At 22.0% G+C, this 20,806-nt stretch overlaps 7 protein-coding genes across 7 annotated transcripts; 1 reads left to right on the top strand and 6 right to left on the bottom strand. All coding sequences in view use genetic code 6, as the record gives it.

Moving 5' to 3' along the window:
• Positions 1 to 833: 833 nt before the first annotated feature.
• On the bottom strand, positions 834 to 1,391 carry TTHERM_000239399 (transmembrane protein, putative; the record flags this gene model as incomplete). Its single annotated transcript, XM_012800221.1, has 1 exon — positions 834 to 1,391. One exon carries the CDS (start codon positions 1,389 to 1,391, stop codon positions 834 to 836), a length of 558 nt encoding a protein of 185 aa, XP_012655675.1.
• A 1,426-nt stretch (positions 1,392 to 2,817) lies between these two features.
• TTHERM_00239380 (zinc-binding dehydrogenase family oxidoreductase) lies at positions 2,818 to 3,813 on the bottom strand (the record flags this gene model as incomplete). Its single annotated transcript, XM_001024862.3, has 1 exon — positions 2,818 to 3,813. One exon carries the CDS (start codon positions 3,811 to 3,813, stop codon positions 2,818 to 2,820), a length of 996 nt encoding a protein of 331 aa, XP_001024862.1.
• A 1,996-nt stretch (positions 3,814 to 5,809) lies between these two features.
• TTHERM_00239370 (zinc finger CCCH type domain protein) lies at positions 5,810 to 9,563 on the bottom strand (the record flags this gene model as incomplete). The annotated part of the gene is made up of 4 exons (XM_001024861.3): positions 5,810 to 6,198; positions 6,352 to 7,070; positions 7,764 to 8,359; positions 9,213 to 9,563. The coding sequence occupies 4 exons, from the start codon at positions 9,561 to 9,563 to the stop codon at positions 5,810 to 5,812; spliced, it is 2,055 nt and encodes a 684-aa protein (XP_001024861.3).
• A 1,636-nt stretch (positions 9,564 to 11,199) lies between these two features.
• On the bottom strand, positions 11,200 to 13,305 carry TTHERM_00239360 (hypothetical protein; the record flags this gene model as incomplete). The annotated part of the gene is made up of 1 exon (XM_001024860.2): positions 11,200 to 13,305. One exon carries the CDS (start codon positions 13,303 to 13,305, stop codon positions 11,200 to 11,202), a length of 2,106 nt encoding a protein of 701 aa, XP_001024860.2.
• Positions 13,306 to 14,031: 726 nt separating this feature from the next.
• TTHERM_000239359 (hypothetical protein) lies at positions 14,032 to 15,777 on the bottom strand (the record flags this gene model as incomplete). Its single annotated transcript, XM_012800220.1, has 2 exons — positions 15,355 to 15,777; positions 14,032 to 15,237 (listed from the first exon to the last, which is right to left on the bottom strand). The coding sequence occupies exons 1-2, from the start codon at positions 15,724 to 15,726 to the stop codon at positions 14,032 to 14,034; spliced, it is 1,578 nt and encodes a 525-aa protein (XP_012655674.1). The 5' UTR covers positions 15,727 to 15,777.
• Positions 15,778 to 16,781: 1,004 nt separating this feature from the next.
• TTHERM_00239350 (transmembrane protein, putative) lies at positions 16,782 to 18,094 on the bottom strand (the record flags this gene model as incomplete). Its single annotated transcript, XM_001024859.3, has 2 exons — positions 16,782 to 17,038; positions 17,164 to 18,094. 2 exons carry the CDS (start codon positions 18,092 to 18,094, stop codon positions 16,782 to 16,784), a joined length of 1,188 nt encoding a protein of 395 aa, XP_001024859.2.
• Positions 18,095 to 19,084: 990 nt separating this feature from the next.
• TTHERM_000239349 (transmembrane protein, putative) lies at positions 19,085 to 20,490 on the top strand (the record flags this gene model as incomplete). Its single annotated transcript, XM_012800219.1, has 4 exons — positions 19,085 to 19,280; positions 19,350 to 19,551; positions 19,649 to 19,850; positions 20,047 to 20,490. 4 exons carry the CDS (start codon positions 19,085 to 19,087, stop codon positions 20,488 to 20,490), a joined length of 1,044 nt encoding a protein of 347 aa, XP_012655673.1.
• Between the last annotated feature and the right edge of the window lie 316 nt (positions 20,491 to 20,806).

The following is a 20,806-nucleotide window of genomic DNA, read 5'->3' as shown; positions in this document are numbered from 1 at the left end:
TAATTGTGTCTATAAAAAAATAAAAATTTTAACACCTGGTGAAGCCTTTGGTGGGTACACTTAATATCATGAAGCAACATTTATTGCAACAGAAGACACAACTGTTATCATTTTACCTAAAAAAAAGTATGAATTTTTCTTTTAACCAGAAGCTTATAGATTTAATTTTATAAATCGCCACCTTGCAGAAATGCTTTGTAAAAATGAATAAAATGTAAGACTTTTATTGTAAGAAGAAGAAAAACTTTCACAAATTATCTAATAAGGAAACAACCCTAACAGCAGTCCTATTTCGCCTTAAAAGAAAACAGCTAGTGCAAATATTTTGGATACTGTGTTTTCGCATTATGTTAGCTAATAGAAAAATAATAAGTAAAAGGATAAACCAAATAAAATAGATGAGTAAATAAGAGAAAGATAGATTTCAGGTGAGCAGAATTAAATGCAAGAATCAACAGAAGAAAGGAAGCTCAATGAGAGTGAGTAAAATAATAGCTAGATTTTTGAAGAAAAGAAATAAAGTATTGAGATGATGCTAAGATGTTCAGAATTATCATTTCACTTTGAACTTCACAAATTTGAGCTGAGTGGTTATGTCTATAACGAAAATGATATTGTGGATTATTACTATTTAATTTCTTATGGGAAAATGCTACTTAAAAAAAGTGGTCTTTAAGAGCCTATAAAAGAATATTCAGAAGGAGATTTTTTGGGCTTTGAAGACGATAACTCTAAGAGAATCTTTTCCTGCTATGCTGAAGCAGACACTATAGTATATCGGATATAAAAAAGGGACTTTGAAATGAATATTAACAACAATATCTTCTCTTTCTTCAAGCAACTGCAGAGGTATAAAAAAAAATAGTATATTGAAATCTACAAAGAAATGAAGGAAAGTGGGCTTATTAGAGGCCTACATAGAAAAGTTAAAAGTCTTAATTCGAGAGATATTTAATACAAATTATAACTTAAGAAATAAATTGCATAAGAGATATTAGATTTTATGCAAAATGCTAAATTTAATTCTGTAAAAAATCTTCCTCAAACTTAAAATGTAGCTTCTAGCAGTTAAAATAACTAAAATAATTTTTATTAAATAAATAATGGCTAAATAAGTAACTTTATGAACAATATTGGATTACCATCGAATTCAATATAAAATAGCTCATAAAGGTAAAGATCAACATTATCAATGCACAACAGCTTGAACAGCTAGGAAAAAAATAGTAAGAATGTTAGGTTTAATATAGAATAAGATACAACAAGTTTAAATAAAAAAAATGATCCTAATTATAATTCAACATAACTAATGTAATAACCACAGCTTTAAGCCTCAAATTCTGTGTAAAAATTTTCTTAACTGTCTAATCCATTAAAAATTCAGCATGCATAAAGAATGGTGATGGATTAAATCAAGAAAACAGCTCAGCAATTGGAAGAAGAAAAAAAGAAATAAACAATTAGTAATAATTTTAATAGAAATGTGGACATTTAATTCAAAAAAATAGATTTGCAAAAAGAAGAAAAAGTGTAACAGGATAGAGATTTGTCTCCTTTATTAAGAAGAAATATTTTTTCTTCTTAATCACTTCATCGGTCTTCAACACTTAATAGAAATAGCAGCGTTGATTTATAAGGATTATCTCCAAATTTGAAGTACACGCCTATAAAATAAGAATTTACACCAATAAATGATAACAATAGATAAACTTTTTCTCCTTCTCCCTCAGTTAGAAATAGCGATGTGTCTTCCTCCAATCCACTCTTTATTCCCCTAAGAGGATCCTAAGTTAGTAGTATTAACAATGATTAAGATTTGTCGACAATTAAAAATAGCTTTACTGATTTCAAAAAGCTACTTACCTTTTCAAACCTATATCACTAAAAAAAAAATATAATCTCAATGTCTCCTTTAAACGTGTAAGGCAATACTAAAAAGGAAAGAAAGCATGAATGTGAAGAGCCAGAAATAGTAAAATCAAATCAAAATAAATCTTCATCATTAAAATCTGCAACAACACCTAACAATTCTTAGAGTTAGTAAAAAGAGCCTGAAACAGAATATGAAATTGATGAAATGCAATAAATTAACTTAGAAAATCCAGAATGGCTGATTGAAACAGCAAAAAGAATAAAAGATGTTGATGTAGGAAAAATTAAGAACAATATTGAAAGATAAATCCTAAGTATACCGAAGTAATACCAGGATAAGCTATGGGGATAGCAAGCATATAAATCTGTTTTCTTAAAATTTTAATCTCAAAAATGAATAAATAAAAAATATTTATTTTACTTTACTATTTAAAAATAAATAAACAAATAATATATAAAATAAACTGTACCATAAATGTATAATATATAAATTGATACAATATTATTTTAATGTGTAAGATGTTTAATATAAACATTTTCTAATTCATTTTATTATAAAAGATATTTTTATATTATATTTTTATTAAAATGTAAACTAATTATTTAATAATAAAATAAAAATTAGCTTGTTATTAGCCAAAATTTCTTAATAATATTAATCAAATTTCAATTAAAATCTATAAACTAATTTTAAAATAGAAAAAAGAAATAAATAACTTAAATTAAATATTTTATTTAAAAATTTAAATTGAAAATGTCGAAATTTTTTATTGTTTTTAATATGCTTTTAATATTCCATAATTTTTTTAAAGGCATAAGCTTATATTTAGATTAAGATTTAACTACTATAATGACTTCTATAAAAAAAACAAAATTTACATTTAATTTTAAATACATGTTAATTAATATTCAATCAAATTTTAAATTTAATATATATAAATTGTTTCAAATAAATGGTTTTAAAATTATTTTTCTACCTCCTTTCAAGCTTCTGAATAATGTTAGAGCTGCCTTTACTTAATCAAAGCTATAAGTTTGTTCAATTTAGATTTTAAATATAGTATTTGCATGTTATCTGACAATGTTCTTTGATTTTTTCTTTTCTTCAGGCTTTAAACCTACATACCAACTAAATATATCAAAACCTACTATCGATTTATGTTTCCATCTTAGCTATACTGGATTAATACCCTCTATGTCTTTACCACTTAGAGATCCGTAGTTTACTAATTTGCTATTTGTTGGAAGATTGTTAAAGATTTAGCCAGAAACAGGACCTCCTAAAGGGTCTAAGCAAACAGTAGCCTATAATTTTTCGCTTAGTTCTTTCACTTATTTCTAAAATTCTATGGGATCTTAGTCTAAAGTGATAACATTTTAGTTTTTATATTACTCCTTGAGCTCATCAACTCTTTTTTGATCTCCTCTTATTACATTTAAACAATTCAACCCACTAACAAATGCTAAATCATTAATCATCTTACCAATAGTGCTTTGGGCAGCTAAATTGACAATACCTTTAGCATTGTGGTTGATAGCTTAGAGAACTAAGCCTTATGATGTTAATGGATTAATAAATCCACATGCAGCAGAATCTAGATCCACATCATCTCCTAACAAAATGGCATTTTCTTCAGAAACTACAGAGTATTCTCTCCATGAACCTATCGGAGAGATGAAAGATAACTTCTTTCCTATTAGTTCTTTATTTTTGGCTTCAACTATTACTCCTGAACCTTCTGAGCCAGGTGTGAATGGAGGTTTGTACGAAAAGATATGCCCATTCAACTTTAGCAAATCTAGTGGGTTTATAGGAGCAGCATGAAGCTTAACTAAAAAATTTTTATCATTTAATTCTTCTCTTAGTTCATCTAAAGAGGAATCTTCGATGGTAATCTAATCATCATCCTTGTATTTGTTAACTACTATGGACCTGTACATTTTTTTAATTTGATTGAAGTTGGTTTTCTAAATCTAAATCTTTTATTAATAAATCTTTTTTAATTAAAATAAATAAAAGTAGTCAATTTAATAATCATAATATCTAATAAAAGATTAGAGAGATGCTCTATTATCAAAAACTGCCCCATAAAATTCATTCCTGATAACAATAGTTTATATAAATTGTTAAAATAATAGAAAAAAGAAATTCTGTCCTTCCTTTTTTATAATTTGAAAATATAATAATATTATAATATTTATTCCAATTTGAAGAATTTATCAATATTTTGTGTATTATTAAAAGCACTAATTTTAACTTTATAATTACACTACAGTTTATTATGAAAAAAAATAAATTATTTTTTATAAATTATTAATTTATACTGTTGATTGGATAAATAAGTTGCTGAAATTACTTCGCATATTAATAAAATTAATTGGATTTAATTTTATTAAAAAAAGATTTATTTTTTGATGTTTCTAGAAGAATTACTTCAAAATATTTAAAATATCAAAAGTAAAATTTAATATGCTATAAATGAAGGAGCCACTATTATAAATAGAATAATGCTTATTCATTGTAAAAATATAATTTATCGAAAATATAATTCATTTTTTAATGATTTTAACTTTAAATCAAAAATAAATTTATTTTATAAAATAAATAATATTTTCATTGGTTGTTTTTTACTATTCTTAAAATATTTAATAATTATAATTATTTTTTTTTAATTATGTAATTTTTTATAAATAAAACTAGATTATTATCAAGTCTTAAATTTCTTCTATTTTATTGTAACATTTTTATTTAATTTAATATTTTATCTTAAAAAATATATATATAATTTGATTTATTATTAATATATAAATCTATATTTTGAAGAATAGACATTTTTTAAATATTATCATAATAATGAAAAATACATATATTAATTTATAAAGATGTTTTCTTTTGATTTCTATAATCTTATACTTAATACGTATATATAAGACTCTTTTTATTAGTTTAAATATTTTTTATTTTTAAAGTAAAATTAAACAATTAATAATATTTAAAATACTTATTCATATCTAAATTTGTTTTTAAAGTTAAGCTGATTGCATTTATTTTATTAATATGTTTATTTTCTTTTAAAAGAAAAGTTATTTAAAAATTAGGATTAATTCTTTTATTTAAGTATTTTTTTTATCTTCTTGTAAATATTGGATGGATATCTATTTAAGATATATTTGTACTAATTTTTTTAATTTGTATTTTTTTGAAGGCTTGGTAATCATAATATTTTTATAAAAATCAAAAATAATTAACAAAAATTCTAATGAGTTATTTAATCTCAAAAGCAATAAATATCATCAATAATTGCTAAATAAAAAGGAAGAAACTGAAATTTTTAGCGTAAAACTGATTTAAATAAATAGCAAATAGCTAAACATAAATAAAATAATGTAATCAAATATGAGTATTATTAAAACATAAAATTTGTTACTTTATATATGTATATATATTAAAAGCTTTGAAGAATATTTATTAATTTGTTTATTTATTTATTTATTTATTTATTTATTTATTTATTTATTTGTATAATATAATATATTGATTGATGCATGAATAGGTTAATGAATGAGTGAGTGAGTGAATAAATTTTATTGAGATTATGGAGAAATTAAATATACTTATCTAATTATTCTAAAATAATTCAATCAATAAGCATGCTAAAGTATACCTAATTATTTATTTTATTAAGTTTTTTTAAAATAGGGTATGATCATTATAAATGAGCTATAAAGCAAGCACTATTGCACTGAATAATTTTGAATTTCTAGACAAGAATTTTTAAGTTAAGACTTTTTTCAAATAAAGAAAATTTTTTGAAATAAATTTGAATTAAAAAGTAAATTTTTTCAAAAATTAATTTTTGTTAATTTTGATTTTTTTATTTTTGATTTATTGACATTTGTTCAATTTTAGAGCTACATACACTCGTTTAGCATTTCTTCAATATGTTTATCTACTACTAAAGTTTTTAATATATTATAAATATTTATATTTTACTATGAATTATTATTTACCTGTCTTAGATTGATCAAATAAACTGTAATTTGGTTTGTTTTGACTTTGATTATAATCATCACTAAGTTAGTTTCTTGATCCTTATGAATTTGAGTCACTGTATTCCTTAACAATATATTATTGCTTGTTTTTAGATTTTTTATTTGCTTGCTTTATTGGAGATTATCCAGAGGCTTTACTGTGACTATTTGATTTGTCTGAGTTGTTTAAATCATTTTAAGAGCGTGAACAATATTAATTTTATGAAAGGTGCAATTTTTATAATTACTCATTCATTTCTCCTTCGCTATTGCTCCTTTTTCTATTGCTAAAATCTATTTGGTTTACAAAAAATATTAAATTAATTTTTATTTTTAGCCTTTAGGATGATGTAACTTTTTATGAATCTTTAAATTTGTAAGGGGTTTTTATTTAATTTGAATATTACAAGAGAAAAAATGTAAATGAGTTTAATTAATAATATTTACTTGGGCTGCTATTTTCTTCATCACTTTCGCATTGTTGATTATTGCTCACCCAATTATTGCTATTTTAAGTATTTTAAGCAATACTGGAGGATAAATTAGATGTGTGCGGACTCTCTTTAATGATTTAAAGATTATTAGATTCATTGAATCTGTTGGACTATTCAAAATTGTTCAAAACTTAGCTCTCAGAGTACGAATCTTGAGGATTAAATACTTGAAATTGTTATTTAAATTAGTACATTTATGATTATGTTAAAAAGTCAGAAGAAGCCATTTATTGAGGGCTAACTTAAAAATTAGAGGGGTTAGAAATTTAGTCATTGAAAATTTAAAAGTGCATAGAACCCATATTTTATGGCATATTACTTCCTCTTGCTCCATTAAGTCCTAGTTGAATAGAGGAGTTAGCTCCATTGTTATTGATCATGGAATTTTAGAATTATAAAATATTTTGATTAAGCATAAACATATCTTGTTAAGAAACATTAGATTAACTAAGTATTTTGCTTTAGTATGAATTAGAAGCAGGATTAGGCTATATTTAGCTATTCATAAAAGAGCTATTGTTGTTTCTAGAATTATTTGTTGTAAAGCTACTATTTTCATTGTTATTCAGACTATTATTTAAGCTCGAAGATAATTATTTTTTCATTTGTAGGTAAAATGAATTTTTTGGTACTAATCTAAATATCTTTTGTAACACTGTATCAGGTACTTATCTTCATATTTTAAAATTACATTAAAAAATTATTTTAAATATCTTTTAAGTATAAAACTATTTAATGAAAAGATGGATAGGTATTTTAAATTTTTAATGTTATAGATTCTTCTTAATCAAATCTAAAATTTTTTATGAATTTTAATTTGGAGAAAGTAAAAAAAATCGTTCTATTGATGCATAAATTGATTGATAGATATTAGATGACAAAATTTTTTGTTTATTGAAAGCTAATTATTTTCACAAAAATTAAATTTCCAAAACAGTTTAGTGGTGATAAAAGTGTATTTAATATAAATTAAAAATTAAAAAGAGGAAATAATTTATTTAATTAATTAATGTATTTTTGGTATTAAATTCTTTCATTTTAATAATCAAAAATAATATAATGTTCGATCTAGATTCATATCTATTTACATTCTATCCTAATAAAAACCATACAAGTTTCTTATTATTTTCAAATAAATTATCTCTATATTACAAAAAAAATCAAAATACTGCATACTTTCTTTTTTGTTTGTTTTTTAGTTAGTTTGCTTGAATTCAAAATTTTCACAAAAAAAATATATTTAAAGAAAAATTCATTTTTAATTTAAAAATTTTATAAAATTCATCAAAATAGATTTGTAATTTTATTTGTTCAGGAAAAACAAACTTTCAAATAAAAAATCCTTATTTTATTAAATAATTTTACCTTTTTTCTTTTGAGTTATGGTAATGAGGACAGTGCTATTACTTTTTACATTTTTCACAACTTCTTGTTTTATATACTTTTGGATGGTAATCTAGTTCCTTCCATCCATGACATTTATTGCAATTATAACCTTCTGGACATCCTTTTTCATACTATTTTATTTAATCTTTTGATGGCCACTTTGGGCAAGTCTCTGGTTCATAAGAGTATTAATCTGGTCTCCTTCTAAAATCTTAAGTGTTATGATAATACTCACATTTATCACGCTATTAACAGTCAATGAAAGGACACATGACTGTTTTATAATGAAACATGTAAAAATCATCATCCTTTTCAAGGAGATGAATCAATTCAATCAAAATATCTTATTCACTATGTGCATACGAACAATAATTTCCATATTCGCAATTATTCAAATTTTTAATGTGTTTGCAAAATTTCTTTTTATATTAATCTTTTGAGTAATGAACTTCAGCTGAGCTATGTGCTTTAGGGCACTAATCTTTTAAAGAGCACCTATCTCCCTAATCGCATTATTCACTTAAAACCTAGCAAACTCTTCTCCTATCATTTGAGTTGTGGTAATAAGGACATCTCTAAATTTAATAAATAAAATAATTAAAAAATTTAATTATTAAGGTTACACAATTTAGAAAAAAAATAAATAGTTAGCAAAAATATCGAGCTTTTATAAATTAGGTGATAAAATAATCACAATAAAATACAATTTTAAAAATTTATATTAACAGCTTATTATCATTTTTATTCTATTATGATTTTCTCTAATACATTTGTATTGCAGCGTTTTGGTTCTCACTTAAAATATTCTTTAATGTATTTCTTTTACTAAAATAATCTAGCTCATAATTTAATATTACAGAACAATTTGTAATATTTTTAGCTTTATCAATTAGTAATTAACTATTTTCTTATTTTTTACCTTTTAGATTTTAAATACTTGTAATACACTTCAATTTTAACTAGAAGGATGTGTAAATTTATTAAGATGTTTATATCATTATGATCTAAGTAAGAATGAATGAATATTGTTTTTTTGTGATTTTTTTTAAAGATAATTTGAATATTAAAAGAATTAATCTCATATATTAAATTAACTAAGATATTTGATTAAATTTTTTAACTAAAAAATAAATACTGATTTCTCAATTCTTATCACAAAAACCAATATATGAGATTAAGAGCTTAATAGTAATAATAAATTAAATGCTTTCTCAAATTTCATTTTTATTTAAACAACTGATTTCTTTTAGCGCCTTAGCATAAAATTTGCTAACAATCAATTTTATATTCAAAAAGTAATAGCTCTAACATTTGTAATCACTTTAATGTGTCAAATTCAAAAAATAAATATAAATGTAAAATTAGATTTCTTTCGTGGTGTAATTTTTTTATATTGTTGAAAACAAAATTAAAGGCAAGAGGTATTACGTAAATGTTATGATTTTCTGTAATTTTGCACTTCTCAATCTTGAATGTAGATAAATCTAAATGCTCTATATAGCCCTTTTCTATATTCTACTACTGCTACTATTAATAACTAGTGGGAGGAGAGAAGCGTAAATCATTGTTGCTAAATTATCCTTAAAACTATTGTGGAATCTAGGATGAACTTGGTCCATCCGTATTAGTAGAAAATAAAGAATTCCTGAAATCACTTTGATTCTTAGCGTTCATATTTATGCTTTTGCTGTAAGAATAAGTAGAGCCATTCATACTTGGATACTGCTATATGGGAAATGAGCCGCTTTAAGTAAATTGCTAGTTAAAACTCATTTACATTAAAATAAATAAATCAGATGTTTGTGATACACTATTCTATGAAAAGAAAAGTCTATAATAATATTTAATAATTTATTATCTAAAATAGTATTTGATATAATTTAGAGCCTATCCACCTTCTTATCACAGACAGCTTTTACTTATTATTTAGACTCTTTTTTACTTTTGATAGTTTCTTTGATTTTTTAATTATTTTTAATTTGTTTGCTAAATAATCTTATTAAATCAATGTTTGTTTTAGGCTTAAAAAGCTTTAATAATCCACCCAACACTATCTATTTTTTATTAATTCTTAAATCTGTTTTTGGATTGAATCATCTTTTGCAAAGTAAATAGCTATTTCCTTTTTCTTCTTGTGATGATTATCATTATCATCATTATTCTTGAAAACTATTTTCATTGATTTTTTTCTAAAGAGATTAACTAGATAATTAATAAAGCAAAACCATTAGAACACCTTAAAGCATTGATATATTTTTAATTTCTATTATGCCTTCTAACAAGAAATTATAAAGAACATATCATAAATATGTATTTTCTCATCCCTTTATGAATTAATGATAAATGAGTTTTTAATTTACTCTTTAAATTTTTAAACTTCTATTAGAAAATTAGTCTGTAAATATCTCCAAAACTGTAACATATAGAATAACTAAAATAATTTCTGAATAAATTATCCTTGTTATTTATTAAAATTAAAGTTCGATTAAATTCTTACAAATTAAATTTCATGGGTTTTAAGTAAATTAATAAATTAAATAAATAAATGCCTTCCTCCACATTAAAAATTATAAAATGAGAAAATAACTATTTTATTAAGATTTTTCACCATTTAATTTTTAAAAATATTTATCCTTTCTAAAAGAACTTAAACTAATAAATTTAGAAGGCGATTAATTTATTTTTAATTTTAAAAGAATTATGATGCAATTAAAATTAATCATTAATCACCACAAATAAATAGTTTTTTAGGTATGATAAAATCTAGTGCATTTATATTAAAACGCATCTTTTAAAACTATTAGATGGAATATTATTGTCTTTTAAACTTTTAAAGAGGAATGATATCAAATTTATTATTGTCTAAAAGCCAAAATAAATTACTGACTTAGAATTTAAGTACAAAATAAATATAGAGTAATATAAAACTTATATAATCGGAAGATACACTTTTAAATAAATATATTTTTGTCTTCTTTATAACTAATTTTTGATATTAGACAATTTATTATTGTTACACAAAATATTATAAAATTAATCAGAAATAATTTGTTTGTATTCAAGAATTGCCTTGCTTAATTTATGGTTTTTTATTGAGTGAAAGGAATTTAAAATTAAGTTTAAAAAAGTGTTTCTTTTAAGTTTTAGGTAATTTTACCAGCTGTGAGAAAGATAAAATAAAAGTGTTTTTTCTCCTAATACATTAAACGTTAAATATCAGAAATAAATGTCAATTTTGATGGTTTGAAAACATCTACTAATTGATTCATTTATTATAATTGAAATATCTTTTAATTTTATTTTATTTTCTCATTTTAAATTTAAATCTATTGAATCAAATTATCAGATTTTTGATAAAAAATTGGAATTACAATTTTAATACTGTAACCAGTGCAAATTAATTATATGTAATCAATCATATTTTATTTTATTTGTTATTTATTTATTGTATTTATTTTTAATCAATATTATTAACAGATTTTATACTACTTCTTACAATTATTTAAGCTTTTTGAGACTAAGTATTTTATTTCTAGTGAATTACAAATTTAGGTGATTTAATTTCACTTTTTTTCTGGTCAGATTTATTTTCACCAATTTTATTATTTGGCTCTCCTTACTTTGGTTAATTATTTTGGAGAATCTCTTAATTTTATTTTTTAACAAGGAGAACTTCTTAATTTTACTTCATATTTGGGAGAAGTTCTGCTTCATTTATGATATTGGTGATATTTTATATCTTAGTCATAAGATTGGATAATTCGAATTAGTAGTTTTTAATAATAATGCTTTCTCTTTTCTTATTCTCCACAACCTTTTCCATAACATTTTTCATTTATTTATTAAATTGAATTTCCTATTCATTTATTATTCTCTCCATCTGCCTTCTTTGGTTTTCAATTTCTTTATTTTAGTTTTCAATTTTGATTCTCAAATTTTCAATTTCCTTCTGTTTTTCACTTACTTCATCTTTAAAATCAAAGCTTGTGTTAATGCATTTGTCAAACTTTTAAGAGGTTCTATATACATTGCGATTATTACCTTCTGTTTGAGTTTCCAGTATCACATCTTGAGAATCATTTAATGAGATATCTTGTAAATGATGATTAATTTTTTAGTCTATATTCAAAAATTAAGAATTTCCTTTATTTTAATAAATATCTTTTGACTAAATCTTAATTGACTCATTTTTCTCAATTTTTAAGCTGATATTTTCAAGTGAATTCTAAACTGCATTATTTTCAAATGGACCTAAAGTGTCTAATTAATTACCTTAATTAAATTAGTTTGAATTCTATTAAGATTTACTATGTAAAAGATTAATTTAATATCTTATTGATTATTTTATATCACTCTGTAACTGCTACAAATCCATCATTTCTTATTCATCATTAGTGTTAGTATTACAATTATCACTATTACCATTATTATTTTATTATACCTAGCCACTGTAAGGAACAGAGACATCTTACTAAATTTAGTTTATATATGCAAAATCCTCTTCTTAATCTTTTCTTATTTGCTATTCTGAAATTTAATCACTACTTAAAGACTCAAAATCTGTAAGATCACTGCTTTCATCTTGCTCTGCAATCTTCTAGCATTTTTATTTACTTTGCTAATTATGTAACTGTCTACTATTTTCTGAACTTTCATTTATATCATTTTAAGCTTTCAGTCTTTTCTTACTTTAATCCAAATTTACAACTTTTTTTTATAATAAAGCATTCTACTCTAATATTTATTTTAATTGCTGATTCAACTCATCAACCTATAATGTCCTTTAATTTAATTAAATCTAGTACTCATTAATCTATTCTTTCATATTATTTATCAACTGTTTCATTTCTATTATTTCCTGTTGTACAACCTTTTAGCACTCTTTCTTAACTTTAGCTTTATCTTCCTCTTACTCTTCAATCCATTCCTACTTCATTCTTTCTATTTTTGAATTAAACTTGCTCTTCTACTTTTATTTAGTTTCTTCAAGTTTTTTTTAATGCTTTTACTCTAGCCTTTCCTTCTCTTTCTCAAACTAATTACCCATCTCCTCTTATCTCCTTATTATTTCTTTTTATTATTCATCTATTTACTGCTTGAGCTATTTTATTTTACTTTCATAACTTTATTCTAAATCTTTTATTTCCTATTTCTATTTTAATAATAATTTTTCTACAAATTTTTCCTGCTCCTACTTTAGTGTATCCATTTTTTTCTCATTCATCTCATTTATTAATTTGCACTACTCTTCATATCCATTCATTATTATCTTTTTAGTCTCCTCTTACTTCTTTTAATTAACATCTAGCTTCAAATTCATCTATGCCTTTAAAAGTTCTATTTCATTCTATTTACAATTAAATATTTATTATTCTATTTGTTCATCTGATAATATCCCTTTTCCTACTAAAATAGGATTATTATTTGCTTTTTAATACTTTGCTTTATTATTATTGTAAAAGTTTTCTTAAGTTGCTGCCGTGATTTTTAATCCTCTACCATGAGCAGATGTTGGTCTCATAAAATTTATTTAGAATCTGCTAAAAATTAAACTTTCACCGAAATTCAAAAAAAAAAAAAATACTATTTTATGAAATTGATTCAGTGATAAATTTATTAGCCAATAATTGTCACTCTAAATTAATCAAAAATCTGATATAACATGGATTTCATCTAAGAAATAATTCATAAATTAATTTATTTTCTATGATTAATTAAATTGTAATTTTATTATGTATTAAGTATTTTATATCTTTTAAGATTTTAAATTATAAGTTATTTTGGTTCAAAAGAAAAGCTTACTATGTATTAAAAAATTAATTTTTATTTATGAATTTCTTTTTTTAATTTATTATTTATTCTGTAATATTTAATATATTATATTATGGGTTGTTTGTTCCAAATATTTTTAAAATAAGCCCATATATTAGAAATAAACCATTAAAATAATTATTAATAAAAATAAATATTTTTTACTACTTTTTTAGTTAAGTTATTTATCTATATTTTTAAAAAAATTGGTTTATTTTTAAAAAGTGTAAATATTATTATATGATAGCATAGTTATATTAATATTTTATGCTAGACTAATTTTTAGTTACATGATTAAAAAAAGATATTTTGAGGAGAAGTGAATTGATAGTTGCTATAGTTAATTCATAATTTTTAAAATTAGAGAATAAATTATTTTATGAAAATAAATTAAATATTTAATTATTTATGTTTTGATATTTAGATATAGTTTATATCAAGATAAGCCATCGTCCAATTATTTTTTTTGCTATTACTATATTAACTTATCAAAGAATTACAGAGTATCAAATTCCATATTATTTAAATTATTTCTTATTCTTCTCATTTTTTGCTTTGTTTGCAAGAAATGTTGAGTAAAAATAGTAGATGCCTTTTCACTATTAAAATCAAGCGCTATTTAATCAATATTTTTTTCAATTCTAGACCTTCTTTCTTCTTGCTCTTTAATTTACTCAAGTATTTTAGGATTTATCTAATCAATCTTTGCAACTGATGAATCAGCTACTGTTTTAAGTTTTTAATGTATATTATCATCTTTTTATTGTTTTTTAGGGGAAGCACTTGTATTATTCTACTTTTAGTTTTCACCTTTCTAAATTGTTGATGATTTTTATGGAGAATTTTTTTACTTACTTAATTGTATTTCATTTTCTTCTGTTTTGATTTTGATGAATCTTTCTTACTTATTAAAAATTACTTTAGGATACTTTTTAAGTATGCAGTTCTCTTATGAATTCGTAGCATCATAAAATCCAAGAGGAGGAATTGGATTATTTAAAATTTCATTATTTCGTTTTTTAAAAATTTTTAACTAATCATTTATGCTTTAGCCTGTTTATTTTCTTAAGTTTAAAAAATAATTTTTTTTTTAATTTTTAGTTATGAAATCATTTTTTTCTTGATTTTCTTATGGCAAATCTTCTTCTGTATTAACTGTTTATATTCGGTTGCTAGAATGGTTAGTTTTTACTCTTCTATACTACTCATCTGCTTATGCTCTTTTATAAAATCCTCTAGCATAAGTTAAACTATTTGCAATTTATTATTTCCTTTGCAAATCTTCTTAATGTTTTATATTCAATCTATAGCTTACCATTTAAATATCATTATAATTATCTTGCAACTAAACTTCATAGTTATTTTGTCTATTAACTCCTAATAAAATTTTATTTTCCAACTAGTGATTTTATATCATTTCCTCAATTTTATTTTTTATTAGCTAGTCTTCAGCTTTCTATTCTTTGAATAACCCATTATGTTTAAGTTAAGCGTAAGCATTTTTATTTAAACCATCATTTACAACACCCGATTTGGTTGGTAAATTTTTAACCTTCAAAGTGTCTGTTGATTTTGCATGTTTCCTATAAGTATTTGGACGATAAGTAAAAACACTCAAATCATCATCTTAGTCTTAGTTTTCCTATCAATAAAAATAATATAATTATTTCATTTTAATAAAGTAAAACCAGCTTAAGAATTTTAAAGAACGAATATATTAGTCTATAATTTTGAAAGTTTTGTAATATGAAATGATTACAGTGATTAATCTACCAAGCCGATCACGCTCATGTATGAATGGAACAAATTTATTATTATGTAGATTTTATTACTAAGAGTTATTATGAAATGATTATCTTCCCTCATCTGTTTTTAAGCGAGAGCTGCTTGTATTACGATTTTTGGAATTAAAAAAAGAGTTTGAAAATTATCTTGTAATTTTTTTAATATCTGCGACTTATTCTTGCTGATTGCTTTAAATTTGTTCATTTTATTATTAATCTTAATAGTTTATATCTTTTAAGTGTTTTTTCAACTCTATTAAACTTCTTGCGTGTACTCTACACTGCTTAGGTGATTTCTAATCACCCCTTACAATACAATCTTCTTTCTTAACACCCCTAATAATCATTATTAATTAACAAATTATTCGTAATTTATTAATAATTGAACCAAAAAAATTAATAATTTAAGTAAGATCTATTTATATTCACATATAAGATTTATTTTCAAACACATATTTCCTTAAAGTAACTCTCCAATCCTGGACCACTTAATTTATTTATTCTTAAACCAAAAAGTATTTCCTAGTTTTATTTTATAAATGGTGAATTATTTACATCTTTTGATTAACTAAATGTAATAGTAAGATTATGTTTTTAAAAATCTATTTCATAGTTATTATGAATCACATTATTAATAACTTGCTTTAGTTACTTATTTAAATTAAAATCATTAATTTATTAATTTAAATATTAATTTAAAATAATTTTCAAAAAAATTCAAATGAAATAAATAAAAAATTTATTATTTTTTTCATTAATAATAAATTAAGATTAAATAATTTTTTTAATTTTTTCTATCCCATATAAATATAAAGTTAAAATTAATTATAATAAAATATAATTCAAATGCAGTTAATTGAAATCTTTTATAAACACAGCTTTTCAAAGGCAAAAAGAAATATAATTAAAATTTAGAGTGAAAGAAAATAATTTATCCTTAAAAAAATAATGATGAAGAATAAGAATTTTATGAAAATGTAAAAAATAAATATGAAAAATATAAGTAGCTGTTTATATATTGGTAAGTGGTAAGTTATTTAAAATATTTTATCTTGATATTAATTATAATTAAATAATAAAGAGAAGTAATTTTTTGTTAAAATATAAATAATAAGTAATATACAATTTTAATAGCAAAGTATGTAGTTAATGGGTTAGTTATTAAAAGTATTTATCTTGATGTTAGTTATAAATAAATTAATTAATTTAAATTTAAATAAATATAAAATTTAAACATATTGCTGCATAGAGCGTTGAAATATTACATCAATGCAACATAGTTTTTTTGTCAATCTTATTGGTAAATTGAATTTATTTTTTGTTGAAAAATAAATTTTATGTGAAAATAAATAGCTTAATAGTTTTTGGTTTTTAAATCCAGTAAAAATAAATTTAATTTAAATCACCAAATATTGTCTTCAAGAATTCTAAAGTTCTAATTTTCTAATTTTTTAACTAAGAAGGTGCTAAAAGCATCGTCGTAAAGGGCTTATTCTATGCTTTAGATTTTTTGTTAATCATTTTATATTTCTTTGATTTTTTATTGGTGCATTTAAACCAAATTAGTAGTTTCTTAATTTTTTTATTGTATTTAATTTTCAACTTCTGAAAGAAATTATTCAATTTCATTTATCTCTTATTCAATTTAGACTACATTTTCTATTATTAATGAAAATATGATAAATATTTAAAAAATAAATTAATTTTTATATATGAATGAATAAGATTTTTGTAAAGTGAGATAATTTCAAATCTAATAAATATATATAAATTCTATTAATTACTTTCCAAATTGCTTAGAGTGATATTTGCTTTTTTTAGCATTAATGTAGCTTCTTTTTTCTTTTCTTAGAGGTAATTAAGTTCTTGATTTTAATCTGCCAGTGTTTTTTCATAAGAACTTTAAGCTTCATCTCTTTTGTCTAAAATTTCTTCGATTAAAACTTTTAAGTCGTTTCTAACTTTTTCTATAGTCTTTGGGTCTTCTAAATTTTAACTTAGCAAAACATTTATTTCTGTTTTCAGAAAAATCAAAGAGTTGCTAATTTTTGATTTGCATAGTTCTTCGACTTTACTGGAAAGAAGTTATTTTTTTTATCCTATCCCAGCCTAGTTAAGCCTCTGTAAATGCTTCATTTCATCGATTAAAGAAAATATATCTATAACTGAAGAAAAACTTGTTTGAACTTACTCAATATCTTTTTTATACTATTATTCTGAGTCACTAATAATTTTTTATGTTTATTTTATTTTATCTTCAAGCCAATCTAGATTACTCTTTCCAATTTAAAATTATTATTATTAATAGTCTTTAGGTTGCTTGTAATTTTAGTAAAATTTTTGATTTAGTTATGAAAGCTCTAATTCTTTAAACTACTTTTTCTAAAGAATCATATTTAGATATTTCTCTTAATCGTTTTATATTCTTGAAATCATTTTATTTGAGTAATTGATTTAACTTTCGTATTCTATTTTTTGTTCTTCTATTTATTATTAAGCTCTATTTATAACATCATTTACATTCCCATAATCAACAACACCTTTTTGTACAAAGCCTAAAATATGTCTTCCACTTCTATGAGCAAATAACTAATTAAATTATTTTTCATGAACCTAGTCTAATTAAATTTAGATACAAAAAGAGTACATGAAGAACATCATTATTGTGATAACTTTCAATAAGTAGATTTTACCATAATTAATTTTATATTTCATAATATTTATAATTAATGATCAATATGATTTTTATTAATCACGCTTAATAAATTTATAATTTTTAACTAATCGTTTCTAGACTAGCGTGAGAAGTCAAGAAGTTAAATCAGTATATTAGGTAAACCCTTATACTCTAAATAAATAAATATCTTTTATGTTTATCTATGAATTTGGCTTTTACTAGATAGAGCCTTCTATTATTTATATAATATCTTAAATTCTCTTTGTATTTAAAGTAAGTCAATTCTATCTTCTTTATTAAATTAGTAAATCTATATTTATTTGAAAACATACAAAAATCCAATATATTTATATAATCCGTTTTAGCAGACGTTTTCTATTAAATGCATTCATATGAATAATATAAATTTAATCAAATTCTATTTAATTACAATTTTTGTTTCCTATTACAGCAAGATGAATACTTCGCATTGTCCATTCTCATACTTTATAATATAATTTTTATCTCTTTCAAATTTAAAATATTCAATCATCCCATCAACTCGATCAATTATGTAATCTTAATATTGGAAAGCCAATGGTTTTTGATGCATATTTAATAAATTTATTATGTGAATCACCCTAATCAATTTTATTAATTAACTTCAGATTTAGAAATTTGCATATTGAATTATTAAAAAACTAATTGTTAGAAATATTATACTGCATAAAAAACTTATAATAATAAACTTGCGTTGCTGACAGTAGCTTTAAATTTTAAGCAAAAAAATTATTGGAGAATAAAAAGTACAAAACCTAATCACAGCCATGAATTAACCAAGAATGGAATAAACTCTACCACCTAATTTTTAATATAGTAATTAGCGAAATATTTATTTATTTGTTTAAATAAATTTTGGATTAAATCGATAAAATGTCGATTACATATATTTTTTGACAGCATTAGAACAAACAAAGAGCTAATAATATGGTTTATTGAAAAAAATTTGAAATTATAATAATTAAAGACATTTATATATACTTATTAGGATGAAAGCTTCTTTATCTCTTAATAAAAACCATTTTAAATTAATTATTTAAAAATTAAAAAAGATTCAAACTAAAACCCATCATAATCCTTCGCAAACAGATCAAACTTAGACAATAGCGGTAGATAAAAGATCTTTTAAAACAACAATTACAGAAGTACTTATTAGCCACAACTAGCTAACTCTTCTGTGCAAAAGTAAATATTTTATTAAATTTATTCATTTATTCGAAAAGCTTTAAAATATTTTATAAAAATATAAAACAGTAGGTAAAGCTATACCCCTAATAGAAGCTTTGTCTAAGATAAATAGCACTGGGATAATTTGTATTAACAAAGAGATATCTAAGCAATGCAAAATTAAGAAATAAGTAAGCCCAATCTTCAAGATAGAAGTAGATCTCAAACAAACTTAAACTTAATTAACTAGCAATAGAGTTAGTAGAATGTTTCAAATAATATTGTTGATGTATAAATTTTATTGATACTATTGATTTACTTAATTTTTCTTGTTAATTTTGATCAAACATCATGTTGATTAACAAAATATCTAAAATAAATAATAGATTAACTTGGATAGTTCATAATAGTTATAATAACAGAGACTGCAACAACTTCAATATCAATAATCCTAAGTTTAGGTGCAAAATCAATATATATTTTAGTAAGATGAGTATGAAGAAAAAACAAAAAAAGCCTCAGCAAATCCTAGAGCATCTCAGATTCCCTAAAATTCTAATTATATAGTTTCTGATGGAATAGATCAAGGTAATATCTTTTAATATTAATATATGTTTCATAATCATAGATTGAATATGAGCTTAAATTTTATTTTTATTTTTATTTAAATTTTATGAATAGAAATTGAAATTATTTTTAGTTATTTTGATATTCTATTTCTAAGAAATTTAAAGAGAAAAAATAAATGAAAAGGGTTAATTATTTTTTATTACAAATTATAAAGCTCAAATTTAAATAGCATAAGTCCCCAATTTAACTGGATACTAAAAGGAATAATTTAAGGATATGGAAATATACTTTTTCCACTATAATAATTAACAAGCCGAACCAAGTTACGATGACTATGTTGGTAAATTAGTTAGAGAGTCTGAAGGAGTGTCAGCTTGCAATATTTTTTGAAGTCTCAATATTAATTCATAAAATAATTATGTTCAGAGTATCTGTCTTTAAATTTAAAAAAAATATAATCTTTTAAATTGCATAATTTAAAATAAAATTTTTGAAATCAACCAATTAAAAAAAATAAAATATAATTATATTAAATTTAATATTGCTCAAAAATAACTTTGTTTGTATAATTTTTTTTATTAATAAATAAAAGAGAGAGCATTTTAATGAATAAAATAATTATAATTAATATAATTTAAATTTATTTTATATCTTTTGAACTTAAAAAAAATAAAAATGATCATATTAAAACTAATTTTATTCTTTATTTCATAAAAAAATTTAAGGTTATAGCTAATACAAAGATATTCAAAACAAACACATTAAAATAACTAAATGACTAACTAATGTTTTTAAAAAAATATTTTTATAAAGCCTATGATAATGATTGGAATTATTATTTTATAGCCTCTCCCTTTTTGAAATATAATAAATTATTTTTTATTAGTATTGATTTATTTAATATAAAATTATTAAAAAAATAAAAATTTATATAAAGATAAAATATAGAGTACTACTATTAACTTAAATAAGAT

Source organism: Tetrahymena thermophila, assembly GCF_000189635.1.
Source record: "Tetrahymena thermophila SB210 genomic scaffold scf_8254373, whole genome shotgun sequence".
Lineage (NCBI taxonomy): Eukaryota > Ciliophora > Oligohymenophorea > Hymenostomatida > Tetrahymenidae > Tetrahymena > Tetrahymena thermophila.
This window is presented reverse-complemented; position numbering and strand designations above follow the sequence as displayed.